The 16,887-nt window shown below is 33.2% G+C and overlaps 2 protein-coding genes and 1 long non-coding RNA gene across 6 annotated transcripts in view; 2 read left to right on the top strand and 1 right to left on the bottom strand.

Moving 5' to 3' along the window:
* Positions 1–1,009: 1,009 nt before the first annotated feature.
* LOC105150681 (uncharacterized) lies at positions 1,010–8,507 on the top strand. The gene is made up of 7 exons (XM_011063923.2): positions 1,010–1,168; positions 3,348–4,570; positions 4,902–4,961; positions 6,848–7,078; positions 7,255–7,425; positions 7,700–7,859; positions 7,983–8,507. Coding segments are annotated over exons 1-6 (1,833 nt in total). The 5' UTR covers positions 1,010–1,166; the 3' UTR covers positions 7,846–7,859; positions 7,983–8,507.
* Positions 8,508–10,144: 1,637 nt separating this feature from the next.
* On the bottom strand, positions 10,145–10,872 carry LOC147907539 (uncharacterized). The gene is made up of 2 exons (XR_015547155.1): positions 10,732–10,872; positions 10,145–10,518 (listed from the first exon to the last, which is right to left on the bottom strand). It is a non-coding gene; the product is annotated as an uncharacterized LOC147907539 (long non-coding RNA).
* Pect (phosphoethanolamine cytidylyltransferase) overlaps positions 10,841–16,887 on the top strand; it is a 9,586-nt gene continuing 3,539 nt past the window's right edge. For 3 of the 4 annotated variants that reach the window (XM_011063925.2, XM_011063927.2, XM_087412569.1), the window contains exons 1-5: positions 10,841–11,037; positions 14,567–14,704; positions 15,601–15,780; positions 15,907–16,333; positions 16,590–16,810. In XM_011063925.2, the coding sequence (XP_011062227.1) occupies positions 10,991–11,037; positions 14,567–14,704; positions 15,601–15,780; positions 15,907–16,333; positions 16,590–16,810 (1,013 nt within the window). In that variant the 5' untranslated portion in view covers positions 10,841–10,990. Of the gene's footprint in view, positions 11,038–11,064; positions 11,304–14,566; positions 14,705–15,600; positions 15,781–15,906; positions 16,334–16,589; positions 16,811–16,887 lie in introns of those variants that run through there. The other variant, XM_011063926.2, reaches the window with a different exon arrangement.

The following is a 16,887-nucleotide window of genomic DNA, read 5'->3' as shown; positions in this document are numbered from 1 at the left end:
TTATCATATTGCTAAAATAATGTAGATAACACGCGTAATATTATTTAATGTAGCTGACTAAAATGAATTTTATTTATAGATACCCAAATTAACTAGATTTTTCCTAATTTTTTAAATAGTATTGATTTGAAGTAGTTTTACAATTTTATTTTTCACAGTTTTAAACTTGAAAAATTCTTTATAAAAATAAAAATTTTAATGGTTTCATATGTCCTTTTTTAGCTTCCAAAAAATATATGGTCCTGTTAAGAATTTTTTCTTAAATTTTTACGTTTCTTCGATATGTTAATTATTAATAATATTATGTAAAAACTTAATAATATTATGTAATATTGAATGTGCCGGTACTGCGTTCAATTTCGACGCTCAACACATTACAAGTAATGAATACTAGGGAATGCGATACTAAGAGCGGGTCTATTCTGCAATTCTTAATGATTGTAACAATATCATTACATTGTCATTGCGCGGGTTTTGTATATAGTAAAAAAAGTGCGCAACTACAATGTAACGATATCGTTACAGTCGTTAAGAGTTACAGAATAGGATTCTAATGCTGCAAAAAGCATTAAGTGGATCGTGATAAAAAATAGAACGAAATTTACATTAACTTACATTAATAAATAAAGTATTTACACACATTTATAAATTTACATTAATTTAATTTAGTAATTTACATCGCATGAATGTCGCAGCCAGATGCATCTATGGATTTGAATTTGGCGCGATGCATTTAGTTCCGCAGTATACCTAAAATGTGATGGCGCTAGAGATTGTCTAACTTGGCCTAACTTTCAGTTCCGGCGAAGAACGCCTTTTTACGGCTCCTTAATTTCTCCATCATATCGAATATCGAGAAAAGTTCAAAGTAGAAATATTTAAATGTCTCAATTCGAACAATACTTTTTGCGAAAAGAAGCGCAAAATTCGAGGATCATGACTGCAGGTTTCTACTAGGAGGAACTACTTTTTACCGGCCGCCATGATGCTGTGACGCCGACACCCTTCCTCCTTCCCGTCCCGTCACTACTGTTGCCTCGTTCCTTCAGCTGGCTGGTCTGATAACGGGTGAACGTGTTCTCGTCACCCGGTCCGGATTCTCGACTCTTATCGGTAACTACCAAGGAAATCGCACACAGGACAGTGACATATTCCCACCCGTTGCAATGTAAGTCCGCGTAAGACGACGTGAGGCGAATTTCACTCTCGTCGCTCATTTTCCGTTTAACGCTGCTACTTGTCCGCTCGCACCCTTGTACGCCATTTTGCGAACAGATCCTTTGTCGCGATCTCGGCGTGATCGTGAGAATTAGTAATGGAAATCGCGACGTCTCGAAATGGATTCTGCCTAGACAATAATATACGCGTGAAACATATTGTGTAGCTGAACGAAATTACGCCACTCGAAATCTTAATTGATTATCTTGCATGTATTTGCACGCGCGTCACGTTGGCAAAAAAAATCGCGGAAGATTGCATTTGACGAGGCTTGCACGCGAAAGGATCTTCGAGTTCGCGATTTTCATTTGTATAAAAATTTATTGAGGAAAGAAGCGAAATAATGAGTCATAGTGCAAGTTACAGGAAGTTACGGGCAATTAACTGGTAATGCATAGCTATAGATTGTTAGGAAATCAGGAAGAATAAGCGAATTATATTATATAAGCCTAAGTCAAGATTTTCCTTGTGCGATAAATCTGTTCATTGTTGGTTGATGCCTGTTGGTTGATTTCTTCTAATTTAGATTAACTTTAATCTTGAGTTTAGGCTTTATCTTTTTCTAATCCTTAGAACAGAAATAATAGAATTTCTGAGGTACAGAGAGATAAAGAGAGAGAGAATTTTTTCTATTCTCTGTGGCTAATTAAGAGAAACTTATCGAATATACAATATTGAGTAGAGTATATCTATTTTTGCTGTGTTTTGTTTTTTTTTCTTTTTGCACTTAAACTGAGATAGTTATATAATTAGATGAAAAAGGAAAGAAGAAAGGTAAAAAATATAAAAGAATTCAAATACAAAAAACAAATATTATTCGACCTACAAGTTTTTCCTACGTGCTGCTTGCTGCTATTCATAGCAGTACCTCATTTTGTCAATGTTTGATAATTTTTATATTTTGATTACAAATAGGATGTTGCTAAAGAATCTAGGTATACAAATAGCTAAGCACTCGCACAATACATATCCTTAAAGTAAAAGGGAAAAAATAGGTCTGTTCTCTATAACTGAATAGTGTACACTTTTGGAACTTAAGATCGTAAACCTTTGAATCTGTTCTTATTAGTTGAACTTTTTGGTTCATTTTTTCTTTTTTTTTCTTCTTTCAATGTGAAAAGAAAAAAATGAAAAACTTAGATGTAAGACTTAAGTAGTAAGGAGATCCATATATTAGATTCGCAATTGCTTCTACTGTGATTTGTCAATTTACTGCTTAAGTCTTATGTCTTAAGTTTTTCTATGTGCCATGGTTTTATGGTTCTCGAGTTTGATGAAAAATATAAGATAAGTCTATAATATATAAGTCTATAATACAAAAGTTAATAATATCAATATCTAGAAAATTTCATTGACTTTTATCTTAACATTTTAAAGATATTTAATTCTAAGTTTATAGAATTTTACATTATAAGTTGAAGATATAATCTTATTCTGTAGTTATTCTCTTTTAAATTGAGATTTTTGTATAAGACGGTAATTTAAAAATCATTATAATTATAAAATAAACATTTGTTCTCATAAAGTTTTGTTTAAACTAACCATTACAGTTTACAAGAAATTTATATTCTTCGATGAAAGCTAGAATATATGTCAGACAAATGGATGATGCGTACATCAAATAAGCATCTTACAACTTTTATTTTGTCAGTTTGAAAATATTTAATTACATATAAAATTAACAATAATTATGTATAATGGTACATTGTTAGTAATCTTTTCATTTTATTATTTTAATTGTTTTACATATTATGAATAAATTATTTATTGACTAGGAAGTAGCGTGAGAACCTTCTTAAAAAGTTTAGTTTAAAAGTACAGATCTTTGCATAAAACATAAGAAAATCAATCAATCAATCAATCTTTTATTTTATAGAAATAGAAGAAATAAAAGACTGATTGATTCATTTTCTTATGCTTTATGCAAGATTCTATTTCCACCTCTACAAGTGAAATGGATACATAACGTATTTAAAATTTGGAATATTTGATATTTGATAGAAAAGAAAAATCTGACGCAAAAATAAAAAAGACACTTTAATTTATTTATGTTCTTAGAATAATGCGATATTTGCTTCTTTTTCTTTTTAAAGAATTAAGGTTTAATGATTTATTTTGTTTGCAAAAAGGGCATATGGTGACCGCTCTGATCGTTCCGATAGACGAGGAGGAGGAGGTGGCGGTGGAGCACGTGGCGGTGGTGGTAGATTCGGCGGACGCGATGGAGGCGGAGGAGGCAATAGATTTGGCAGCAGCGGAAACAGAGACAGCAATTTTGGAAACAACAATTTTAAAAATCGGCAGCCTGGGGAACGGTTACGTAAACCACGATGGGATATGAGCACTCTACCACAATTCAGGAAGGACTTTTACCAGCCACATCCTAACGTAATGGCACGGAGTATTCACGCTGTAGAGGCATATCGTTCAAATAAAGAGATCACTGTGAAGGGGGCTAACGTTCCAGGTCCCAATATTTATTTCGAAGAAGGTGGCTTCCCAGACTATGTCCTCAACGAAATTCGTAGACAAGGATTTGGTGAACCAACCGCAATCCAGGCACAAGGTTGGCCTATTGCCTTGTCCGGCCGAGATATGGTCGGTATAGCGCAAACGGGTTCGGGAAAGACTCTGGCATACATCTTGCCGGCGATCGTGCACATAAATCATCAGCCCAGACTGAGCAGGAACGATGGGCCGATCGCATTAATCTTAGCGCCAACTCGAGAATTGGCACAACAAATTCAACAAGTAGCGTCAGATTTTGGCATGTCTTCTCAGGTGCGAAATACATGCATCTTCGGTGGTGCTCCGAAAGGACCTCAGGCGCGCGACCTCGAGCGCGGAGTAGAGATTTGCATTGCCACGCCAGGACGTCTTATAGACTTTTTGGAACGCGGCACAACTAATCTACGTAGATGTACATATTTAGTACTTGATGAGGCCGATAGAATGCTCGATATGGGCTTCGAGCCTCAAATTAGGAAAATTGTAGAACAAATACGTCCCGATCGTCAGACTCTTATGTGGTCGGCGACGTGGCCAAAGGAAGTACGTAATCTCGCGGAAGAGTTTCTAACGGATTACATACAAATCAACATTGGTTCCCTGCAATTGGCTGCCAATCACAATATTCTGCAAATCGTTGATGTATGTGAGGAATACGAAAAGGAGAGTAAGCTCATGAAATTATTGGAAGAAATCTCAAACGAACCGGAAAATAAAACTATAATATTTGTCGAAACTAAAAGGAAAGTGGATGATATAACAAGAGCTATTAATAGATACGGATGGCAAGCGATTGGTATTCACGGAGACAAAAGCCAACAAGAAAGAGATTATGTATTAAATCGTAAGTGCTATTGTTATGATTTTCTAAATACACGAGAAGCGAATATTGACATTTTTATATAAATGCCACTTTTGAAAGTTTTTATTTTAAATTAACTCTATTTAAATAAGTAAAGTTAGAAAAATTCTAATTATAAACATTTGTACAAAAATTGTAACATTAAATTCTTATAATATTAAAAATCTCGATACTTTATATAATTCTTTATACTTGTTAAAACAAAATTGAGCTAAATACTGTTTTTTTACATTTACTTGATTTATCTTTATTTACTTTTATACTACCTTTTGGCATTGTAATATTATTTGTGATACAAGAGATGTTGTTTTAGAGTTCCGGAATAGCAGATCTGCCATCCTTGTGGCTACTGATGTGGCGGCGAGAGGTTTAGGTAAGAATTTGCAGATATATAGGTATGATGTAAGGGTCAGGCTGCGATGGTTATTTCACATTTGTGAAAGTCGTGGTATTGTAATGTGGCAATAACGTGGGATAACGGCATGTGCCAGACTGATTGACATTACCTTCTTACCAGTGTGGCTGGAGATAATTTATTATTCTTAAGTAATTCCAGGAACGACTAGTTAAATATCCTATTTGATTTTGCCATTGACATCTTCAGTTTCATTAATTTTAATTGCTAATTCTTTCTTTTCGCCTACTAATTAATTGAGAATTTCGGTGGTGCGCGTTATAGAGCGCACTAGAGCAATTAACATTGCCATTGTCTTTTCAGCAATACGATTAATGAAGGAATAAGTTTTAATTGTTTTGTTAACTTCTTCTAAGTCTTCTTTTATCATAGGCATAGACTAGTATACGTAGGTGGATTTTGACGTTCTTTTGATATTTTTTACGCATTTTATTTTTGAACGGTAACACTCACATTAAATAGATTTTAAACGATATGATCGATAGAATAAATAATATAGAAAGAACGTCAAAATATTTCAGCTTTAAGAATAGGAAATCAGGTAAGCGATTTAGAAGCAGGTTTATCTCTTCCGATTTTGTACTCTCAGATCGAAACAAGTCCTGTCCTGTCAGTCTGGTATTAACGTGCTGTTCTATGTGTTTTCAGAGGCACATGCGACTCTGGAGTCTTAGAACTCTGCAACTAGCTTTGGAAAATATAATTGAACGGGGCGTGACTGCTGGTCGCCGCCCCCTCGCAACAAGCTAACCAAACGCTGTGCCTCGGCCACCTTGCCACTCGAAAAACACTCTCACTCTGTACCTGCGACGGTCCAAAGTATGGAAATTGTAATGTTAGGGCGTTTAGCATAAGGACGAAAAAGAAAAGAACAAAAAGGATAGATATTGTTGTCGGTTATACATTCGTTGGATTGATAGTAAATTGCATCAAGTCGCGCTCTGCATTATTTGTGATATTATTTAAACGCCGCTTTTTATTTCACGTAAAAACTCGGTATAAGTGGACAACTTTTAGAGCATATTCTGAAATCTTTGCATAATATTTATATTATTTATGAATTTGATTTGTCAAAGACTTTCTGTAAGTTAGGGCGAACAAATGAGGAGTAGCGATAATTATTAATAATTATTGCATCAAAATAGGAAGGAGTCTTCACAATATTGCGGTGCGTAATTCTTGATGCTAATTATTTGATGGGGGAGTACATGTGGGGGTTGAGTGGAGAACGCAAGGTGCTCAAACCGCTTGGTGTTCCAACCTCTTCACCGAAGCAATGTACAAGGACCAAATTTCAAAATATCCAGCACAGATCCATACTTTGGTGCGGGAGAGAAGGGTGTAATGTTGACTAAGAATAAAAATGTAGAGCTCGCTAATACGTGAAGCGAGAATTCCATGAGAACCATCTGAGCTCTGATTCCTCTACATTTCCAAAAAATGTATTTACATTTCCAGCTCTAGTCGCAAACAGGTAATTACATGCAGACTTGCTCTTTGTGGTCAACTTGAATGTTATATACAAATTGCAAATGGAACTAAAGCTACTTTATTGCACCTTGGAACAATATTTTGTATTTTATTTGAGGTAACTTTTATGTTCTTGTCCGTCCTTCATGTCCAAAATATGTTTTAAAATGTCGGCACGTAGCAGCAGCATTATAAATGCTTCAAAACTTGCTACAGAATATTCAATAATGATAACTTGAGAGCATTCTTTAATTCCATTAGCAAATACAACGTCCTGGTAAAATGCTTGAATATATTCGCTTTATAAGTTAATTGAACCACAAAGGAACAAGTGTTTTCCGTGTGTTGTTATTATAACTTGATGTATCTCGCAGATGTCGAGGATGTCAAATTTGTGATAAACTTGGACTATCCGTCTAACTCTGAGGACTATGTGCACCGTATCGGACGTACGGGTCGTTCGCAGCGTACAGGAACTGCGTACGCCTTTTTCACGCCCGGCAATGCTCACAAGGCTGGTGACTTAATTCAAGTTTTAGAAGAGGCTAAGCAAGTTGTCAATCCGAAACTATACGATTTATCCCGAAATCCTGGCATTTATAAGAGTGAGTCTTGTTTTCTTTTTTCTTTTCTTTTTCCCCTTTTTTTTTTAAATTACAATAGATAGATACTATACTAAAATTTCACACCTATTAAAAATTTATATTCAATTTTTATAAAAAAATTTTTTTAAATATTTTGTTATTGCTAACTAGGGGGATTATTATTAATTAATAATTAGGAGGACGCTACGGTGGACGCAGTGGAGGTGGAGGTGGTGGACGAGGATCTGGAGGCCGTGGTGGTTCACGAGGATCTCGTGGAGGCCGTGATGCAGGAGATAGAGGAAGATTCGATCGCTCTTCTGGTACTGGTGCAAGTGATCGCAACAAATGGTCCGGAAGCAGTAGCGGTGGGTTCTCAGCCTTTAAAAAATTGATTGTGTAATTTTATTGAATCTGTTCGCTTGAAATGGATAAAATGTTATTCGCATTATTCTAAATCAGTAAAATATGAATCAAGTCACCATACAATCAAGTCTCCGTATTCTTAGCCCTTCTATTCTTTCCACTTCCCTAGTTTTTAAGACTCTTGATTATGTTCACTGCTGCCATATTGTGACGTTCATAGCGTTAGATGGGTGAAATTATTGTGTTTTGTAAATGCTTGATGTACGCTTCACATAGGTGGCATAGGCGGGGCTAGCTATGGAAGCAGTAAATCGTTCCCTCAAAACAGCTTTGGAAGTGGAACTTCCGGCGGTGGCTCTGGTAGCTACAGCCAGAACAATAGTGGATATGGAAGCAGCTACAGGCAACAAAACGGCTATTGAACGAATGGTCAAATGTGGGTATTACATAACCTAACAAAGAAAAGAGAAATTTTAGATTGATAGACTATCTAAATAAGAAAAAATTAATAAGGGCGACATTTTCGTCTGGCTCTATATATCTTTCTCATTTGTAACAGAATACTCCCATCTGCGTCCCAGAGGGAATAACTGGCAGTCGACGATTGATTGAGCCGACGAGCCCAGAATTGCAGAGAATTGTTCCAAAAAAAATTACACATTCTCATGAGCATTCGTCTCCTTTTCTTTTCCAGTACACGACACTCTTCATTAGCTTTAAGTAATATTATAATATTATCAATTATGCAAAGTCACATATGTTATATTTAGGATAGGATCCTTAATATATTTAAGCGGTCAATTATCGCATGATTGCCGCCGAATCATATATAGTATTACAATTCGATTGGCTTGCCGCTGTACATTCAATAAAATAGTGTAAGACTGACACTATAAAAAGCTAAAAACATAACGTTGGTTCCAAGTGATTTTTCTTCGATAATATTTTTTTGACGCAGAGCGTATTTATTTTTTACTTTTACGTGCGTATTTATTTCTATAATCTATTGATATAATAGCGATATAAATTTAATTTATGCTTGTATAATTGCAATTTATTTTGATCATAAACACATTTTCAGAGATTCCTTTGTGTATCAAATCATGAATATGTATAAACGTGTATTTATAATCGGCATTCAATCAACGTCGATGTGACATTTTGATGAAGTTGTATATAAGTCAGACGTCTTAAGTCATGAATGCCGTTACACAACACGCGTATATATATATACATATATGCTGATTAAATTTACTATGAATATCCTATTTAAAGATGCCTGATTTCATTATTACATTATCGATAATAATTAATCTTTTAAAGTGCCGGGGAAGACATCTTGCCTCATTCATTGGTTATCGAGAATCATACGATTCAGTTTTTTACTCAAGTGAAAATATTTACTTCAGTGAGGTTTATCGTGCAACAATAAAACATTTCTTATGTCTATGATTATATCGCCCATTTTGCCACAATAACCAAGCTTTTCAACTTTCCAATTGCCCGCATCATCATTACGATATATGTTTTTATAGCGATGCTGTAAATCATCAGAATGTGTCATTGCTTCTTCCTTGTCGCGTAACAAAGTTCAATATTACAAATAAGATAACATTCACAGTTTATAAATAAATTTAAGATGATTAGAAAAGTAATAAGATTGCTCCTATATTTAATTTTATTACTTTGTTCGTTACGTTTCACATATTTTTGAAATTCTACAATGACTTTGTATTTTATATAATAAATCTTTGTCTATTAGATTGTAATGTTAGCAAACTTTATATCTGCTAGATTATTAGTGATAACAAAAATGATAACTTAACAATTTCTTAACTACAATGGATGCTTGGTAATTGCTATAAATACTAATCATGTGAATTTATTTCTATCTCTTCCTAATCTCTTTGAGTAAACAAGAACAAAGAAGTTTTTAATATTGTAACTAAAACAAAGAGGTTTTTAATATTGTAACAAAGAGATATATGTATACACATATATATAATCAGGAAGAGATAAAGCATGATTGTGTGACTATTCATAATCATATTTATATGTGTTTCTAATGTAGAGGATGCTCGAAATTCCCAAATCAATATCACAATAAGAAAGACATAGAGAATACTTTTATATCTTATTTTTTCGAGAACTCGCTGTGATATTTTGATTTGCGAATTTCGGGACACTGTATATGCACATCTAGTATTACAGAAAAATTATATGCCAAATCATCGTGTTCATCTAGCACTAAAAGATATATTTAAATGAAATTCAATTTTTCGGTTTAATTGCAATTTCTAAGAGGACTAGATTACTACTAAAATAGCAGGTAACTATGATACTATATTCGTCGTTTATTTGTAGAATAATGAAAATTAAAACTTTAACTCGACAGACACATTGCAGTGATTACTGTACATTGATTTACTAAAATAATCGAATTATTTATCATTTCAGAATATTTCAAAATTAAAAATATTTTGTGTTGTCGAGTTAAATTGATTTCATTCTATGATTAATTCTTACAACCCGAGATATAGCTTTTATAACAAAGAATTTTTATCTACAAGAATAGAACATAAGAATGTATTTTCACGTCATATATCATACTTAATGCGGAGAAATCAGGTGAAATCTATTAGGGATACGTCTTCATATCTGTTCATCAAATAATCTTCAACAATCGATTATGTGGGCAACTCTATAACGAAACTTTGAAGATGCCGATATAAAAACCATTTATTTCTTTGAGAGACTTGAGAAAAAAAATTTAGAATTGTAAATCAATAAATAACAGGTTTTTTTTATGTTCGGTAATCGTTTTTTCTTTATATAAAATCACTTTTTAATCAAAGCTTAATTATGTAGACTTTTAATTCGCAAGATAAGAATTGAAACTAATTAACGTTTGCGAAATTGATACTAGGAGAGATGCGCGTTATCGCATCAGTTAAATTTTTCCATAAGGGCTGTGCTTCCTCTGAATCGAATTACGTCAGTCCTGATCTCTACTCGGCGATGACGTCAACTTGGCGTGAGAATGAGATTTTAATTCTTGTGAGTCATGGGACGCGGCGAGATTTTAAAGCCCACCACTGAAAGTACCACGTATTAGTCTTGTTCGCGCATACTCCAACATGCTTCAACATGTTCCTACCATAGCTTCTTACTTCAACGAGCGCGTTTGAGTGAGTAGGGAGCTACGGTTGGAGGAAATAGGAGCATGTTGGAGTACGTGACGCGAAAAACCTATATATATATATATATACACAACGTATATATGAAACAACGCATGCGATCCGACTCACTTCGAGATTGTTCGGGATAGGTGGTGAGGTCTGATTGAGTCTGACGGTTACTCCAAGTTGTGCGCGCGCGCATTGTGATCTCTCCCTCCACCCTTTCGTCCCTCTCTATCGCTCTTTGATCAACCCACGGCCGGCGGACGTCATTCCGAGACCCGAGTTCGAGTCACTCCAGTTCGGCAGTTACGATAGTCGCGGTAGGAACTGTGGGAAGAGACAGTCAGTATCGTCAGTAGTATCAGAAACTTGATTGTGTTCCGTCATGACGGAGGAAAACCGCAAGGAGGTCCGCGTTTGGTGCGATGGGTGGTAAGTGTGATTTGTGGATTTTTTTGTCGTGTCGAAGGGAATACACGTTGAATAGAATCACGGAGAAGTGATGCCGCTCAATGCGGCTGAATGCGGCGTCGCTCGTCGTTCAGCCGGTCGACGACGGTATAATACGTGTCTTCTCGACGTTTCGCAACGCGCGGGGTGCGGATTACCGTTGTATCCTCGCCACGAGCTTCGTTAGAAACGCGATCAATCGATATTATTGCACGGTCATACGTGTCCAACCCTCCCACCGGCGTGGCGTAAGTAAAATTGCGAGGAAAGCGAATTTCCTGAAATTAGCTTTCTCGATCTTCCTCGTAATAACTTTCACGTGACCACTAATTGCAAACGATTTATTCTTAATTATTTATTATTATTTTACAGGTTTCTATAGAATCTTGTATAAAATTATGTTTTTATTTATATTTTTTTATAATTCTGTTATTCAATTTATATTGTAAGGATTTTATTGTGAAAAAGAAAAGAGCGCGTTCTCCAATTTTTTTTTCTAGCGAAGTAGATTAATCGAATGGGGAAAATGTATACTGGAAAAAATGTACTAAATATTAATAAATATTTATTTGAGTAATACAAATGAAATATTTACTACAAGTAAATATGTATTTGTTTGATACAAAAATCATTAATTTGATTCAAGTATCATTTTTGTTATTGAATAAATATTTATTTACTGTAAGAGTAAATGTTTATTAGTATTATTTAAACAAATATTTATAAAAATTCAGCAAATCTTTCCAGTGCACGAGGAAGTCGAGTTCTTGAATTAATTTTCCAATTTTTATCGTTAACTCTTACTGCAAATGAAGGATTTTGTTCTTCTTAAGAAATTTCTTATAGGAATTATATTCTCATTTATATTTTATATTCTATTATTTAGTTTATATTCTGGAATTTTGTCACGAATAAGAGGAAAGACAAGCGTGTTCTCTCGAAGTCTTCTAATGAAGTAGATTAGTTGAATTGAATGAGGAAGATATATGCGAGGAAGATGAATTCTTGAATTCCCCCGAGTTTTCTCGTTAATTTTTTTGATCGCAAGTGAAGGATTTATTCTTATTAAAGATGTCTACTTATCGTAGAAATTATATTTTCATAGGAATTATTCTTACTTATATTTTATAATAATCTTATTTACTTTTTATATCAGGATTTTATCGTGAACAAAAAGAGAAGCAAGTCCGTTTTCCTCTTATCCATTTCTTAGATAATAAAAGTCTCCATTTCTCATATGATAAAGTCTTATGTTTCCATTTCTATTAATTTAGATTAACTTTAATCTCGGTTTGATTTACTTTGTATCTTTATCTAAGAATTAGATAAAAGTAAATAAAATCGAAGATTGCAATTAATCTACATTGATAGAAATGGACATTAAATTTCCTAGTAATAATAAATTTTCTAGTAAAATAAATTAATTAAATATAGTCAAGAAAGACAAGTTTCTGAAGCGTTCTTCATATATTTAAACTTTCACGCATTGATTGCAAACGAATGATTGATTCTTATTATAAGATTTCTAAGATTCTTGTTTAAGAAATATTTATTATTTTATTATTTTATTATTTTATTTAGTTGATATTTATATTATAAAGGTTTTATTGGACAAGAAAAAAGGCAAGCGAATTCTTCAGTCTCACTATTTTAGCAAAGTAGTTTATTGATTAATTGAATGGAAATATACGGGAATATATAAGGAATATACTTGAGGAAGAGACAAGTTCTTGAATTAGAATTCTTCGATTTTCTTCTCGTTAAAACTTTTACGCGCTGATTGCAAACGAATGATTTATTCTTATTAAAAATGTCTACTTATCTTAGGAATTGCATTCTTACCTATACATATTCATATATTCGTATATTTTATAATTTTATAATTTTATTTATATTAGAGAGAATTTATTGTGAGTAAAAAGAGGCATTTTCCAGTTTCTGTTTTACACAGGAAAGAGAAATTTTATTGAAGAATCTAAAAATTTAGCTAGATACAGACCTGGAAATAATTTTGCTAGATCATCAAAATAATTAGGGCAACAAATTGGTGGGTAGAATATAAAAACATTGCTCATCATGCTTAAGATTCCTATAAAATTATTTTGATGATCCAACAAAATTATTTTCAGATCTGTAGCCAATAGCTACAGTTTTAGATTCTTCAACAAAATTGCTCTTAGTTAAATTACAACGGGGAAATATATATGACGTACTCCGAAATCGCACTTCACGCATGATTGGCAATAGAGAATCGTCTCCGGTCGAAACAATTCACTGTAACACAATTCGGAGCAGTGCATGTCCTCGTTTAGCGCTCTGATAAAATGGTACAGGGACAGGACGATACATGATAGACCGGTTCGTCGGTGCTGGTCGGTCGCCGAAGTTCTTGTTCATGGCCCCGAATCTATTTATTCTTTTCCAATATATGATAATTTGTTTAAAAAACTTACATATTTCAGATAAATTATATCTCTGTTCATTAAGTAACACTGCCGACAAACGAGTCATTGGAATGATAATCAATTAGCGATAAGCGCCCATAAGCATGAAATATGATCGTTGTTTATGATTCATTACATTTTTTTTTTACGATGTCGTAACGATTTTTGGAATATAAGACCTTGGCTGTGACTTGCTCAGTTTACGTTTATATTTTATATTATTACGTTAATTAAAATCAATATTAATGATGCAAAAATAAATTCCAAAATTGTAGCTTGTAACAAACATGCTGATTTTAATTTTATTCTGAATTTTATATTGAATATTTTGATATTAATTTCTATATTTATCTTTTAATTTCTATATTTATCTTTTTTATTTCGATATATTTTATTATTTATAAATTTTATTTATGATTTGCTTCTCAGAACTCCTATGCACATTTTTCTATATAGTTGTTCAATATTAATTTCGAACGCGATGGATATGTATACACACAGATTCATTCGTATAATCAGTATATATTGTCATGCGATTTGTATTCAGTGTTATCGTGAAAGACGCGATTAATATAATAGTTACCAAAGCATTTTATACTCGGAGTCTGTTAATGGACTGCTTCTTTCGAAATCTTTGTTGAATTATTGATTATATTACGTATTTTTTCATTTTTAATGTATCGTATCTATTAGATATTTTTATGCTAAATTTAGTTTTTTTTTACTGTGTCCTAAGAAATATATTTTCTTTTCGATTGTTTGCACAATTTGCAGATTTTAGTTCAATATTATTTAAACATGGAATGCAAAGCATGAACAATTTATAGACTTATACAGATATTGCTTTTGTTGACCTAAGATTGCTTATACAAATGAAAATGATATTTAATCTTTTTTTTCACTCAAATAATTTGGACAATATTAGTTTGTAAAAAAATTTCATATTTTTTATATTATATTATGTTAAATGATTTTTTTTTTATAATTCTTTTGATGAAATAATTTTATTGACATTTTTGTTAATGATATTCTCTACTTACACAAATTAAATACACAATTGATTGCAGCTATGATATGGTGCATTTTGGACACGCAAATTCCTTGAGGCAGGCGAAAGCTTTAGGCGATTATCTGGTGGTAGGTGTTCACAATGATGAAGAAATTACAAAACACAAAGGCCCTCCCGTCTTCACTGAGCAAGAAAGGTATATATATCTGTTCCTTCCTTAAAGGAAATTATGTAAATTATAATAACTACGATTTTGATTGTCATTCTAGAATTGGTTATTATGTGTTAATCGATTTCACGTTCCGTATATTATTTTCTTGAAACACGTAATACTAGTATAATGGATACAAGTATTCTCTACTTCTTGTACAATACATTTTTTCTCTCTTATACCTTAGAAACGGTGGTTATATAATGAACGTTAATGTTCCGATTCTCGCATATATACTTTAGTCATTACGTTAGAAAAAATGTTTATCCGAGAGAGAGGGGGAGGAGAGAGAGAGAGAGAGAGAGAGAGAGAGAGAGAGAGAGAGAGAGAGAGAGAGAGAGAGAGAGAGAGAGAGTTCCATATTCCATATTATTATTTAATGATAAAATATTTATGTATTCCAAAGCTATAATATATACTCCACCGACATAACAGGAAGGTCTTGCTAGAGCCTTGACATATTAGGTCAATATCTATACAGAAAAAAATTGAATTGAACTGTTTTAACAGAACGTAACTTATTACTATAAAGTATTTTATTACTATAAAGCAAGAATCTTATCTTGTCAGTCGCATTTATATATAAGTTACTTTTTCCAGTGTTAATCATAAATTGTAATTGTACAAGATACTGATATAACAATTTTCAGATTGTAGTCATACGAGAATGTGCTACGATAACAATGAAATTTTTAGAAAAACGAAATTAAAAATTGTTTTCTTACAAAAATTTTTGTAAACAATATTTAAATATATAATAAAATCGATAAAATAACAATAATGATTACATATAAACATAAATATATTATAATTATAAAATAAATACAAATATTATAATTTTGGAGTATTAAAACGTACTGATCAAATTTTCTTTTTCTTAGGTATAAAATGGTGCGTGGCATTAAATGGGTAGATGAAGTAGTCGAAGCTGCGCCCTACGTCACTACATTAGAAACATTAGATAAATATAACTGTGATTTTTGTGTTCACGGCGATGATATCACAATGACGGCTGATGGCGTGGACACGTACCATTTAGTCAAGGCAGCCGGCCGCTACAGGTAGTTTTTTTAAAAAGATATTAAGATAGAAATGATTACAGATAGAAAGATATTACAAATTAATTTATTCAAATATTTATTAAAAATTATATAATCTTTTATTAAGAAGGGACTTGATTATTTCAGAGAAGTCCAACGTACAGCCGGTGTCTCAACGACTGATCTTGTAGGACGTATGCTGCTGATGACACGACAGCATTTTCGACAGGGTGACAACGAATACAGCGTCGATAGAGAACCGAGCAAGAGCATGGGTCAGGATCGAAACGCTCGGAGTCCGTGGACTGGTTGTTCGCAATTCTTGCCGACTACACAGAAAATTATACAATTTAGCGACGGCAAAAGTCCACAGCCGGGCGATAAGATTGTGTACGTGGCGGGTGCGTTTGACCTTTTCCATGTAGGGCACTTGGATTTCTTGGAAGTCGCTAAGAAAGAAGGAGACTACCTCATTGTCGGTCTGCATACCGATCCCGCCGTTAATCGATACAAATGCGGCAATCATCCTATTATGAATCTTCACGAACGAGTTCTCAGTGTGTTAGCGTGTAAGGTGAGTCTTCTTTTTGCGGTTCTGAAATTTTTTATAAGTATCTGCACAAAATAGCATGAAAAAATACATGCAATAAGATTAGTATTAACATTTAAGATTATTCATTGCATGAATATAAGACGCAATCTGCGCAGTTTCGAGAAAATTACGTCATTTTCAGTGGAAAAAATCTGATAAGTCATGCTATTAAAAAGGAAGTTATATCTCAGTTTTTATACATTGTATTATACATACATTCTTTGTTTTAAATTTCCAGTATGTTAATGAAGTTGTTATTGGTGCGCCGTATGCAGTGACAAGAGAGCTGATGGAACATTTCAATGTTTCTGTCGTGTGTCACGGACAAACACGCATAATGCCTTGCGAGGATGGATCGGATCCATACGCGGAGCCCAAAAAGCAAAATAAATTTAAATTGTTAGATAGCGGTAACGATATGACAACGGAAAAAATTGTTGAAAGGATCATTCTTCACAGGTATGTTCTATCTTTATAGTTATGTTATGCATGTATACTTTCTATATATCATACTTTCTAAGAACAATTTTTTGATA

This window comes from Acromyrmex echinatior, chromosome 13, assembly GCF_024713525.1.
Source record: "Acromyrmex echinatior isolate Ae372 chromosome 13, ASM2471352v2, whole genome shotgun sequence".
Classification (NCBI taxonomy): domain Eukaryota; kingdom Metazoa; phylum Arthropoda; class Insecta; order Hymenoptera; family Formicidae; genus Acromyrmex; species Acromyrmex echinatior.
Note: the sequence above shows the minus strand (reverse complement) of the source record. Positions and strands in the feature narration are given on the sequence as shown.

Excerpts from the sequence above, each read along its gene's own strand:
- LOC105150681 (XM_011063923.2), top strand. Across the intron at positions 4,571-4,901 it reads AAGAGATTATGTATTAAATC|AGTTCCGGAATAGCAGATCT; the intron begins GTAAGTGCTATT and ends ATGTTGTTTTAG. Across the intron at positions 7,426-7,699 it reads ATGGTCCGGAAGCAGTAGCG|GTGGCATAGGCGGGGCTAGC; the intron begins GTGGGTTCTCAG and ends CGCTTCACATAG.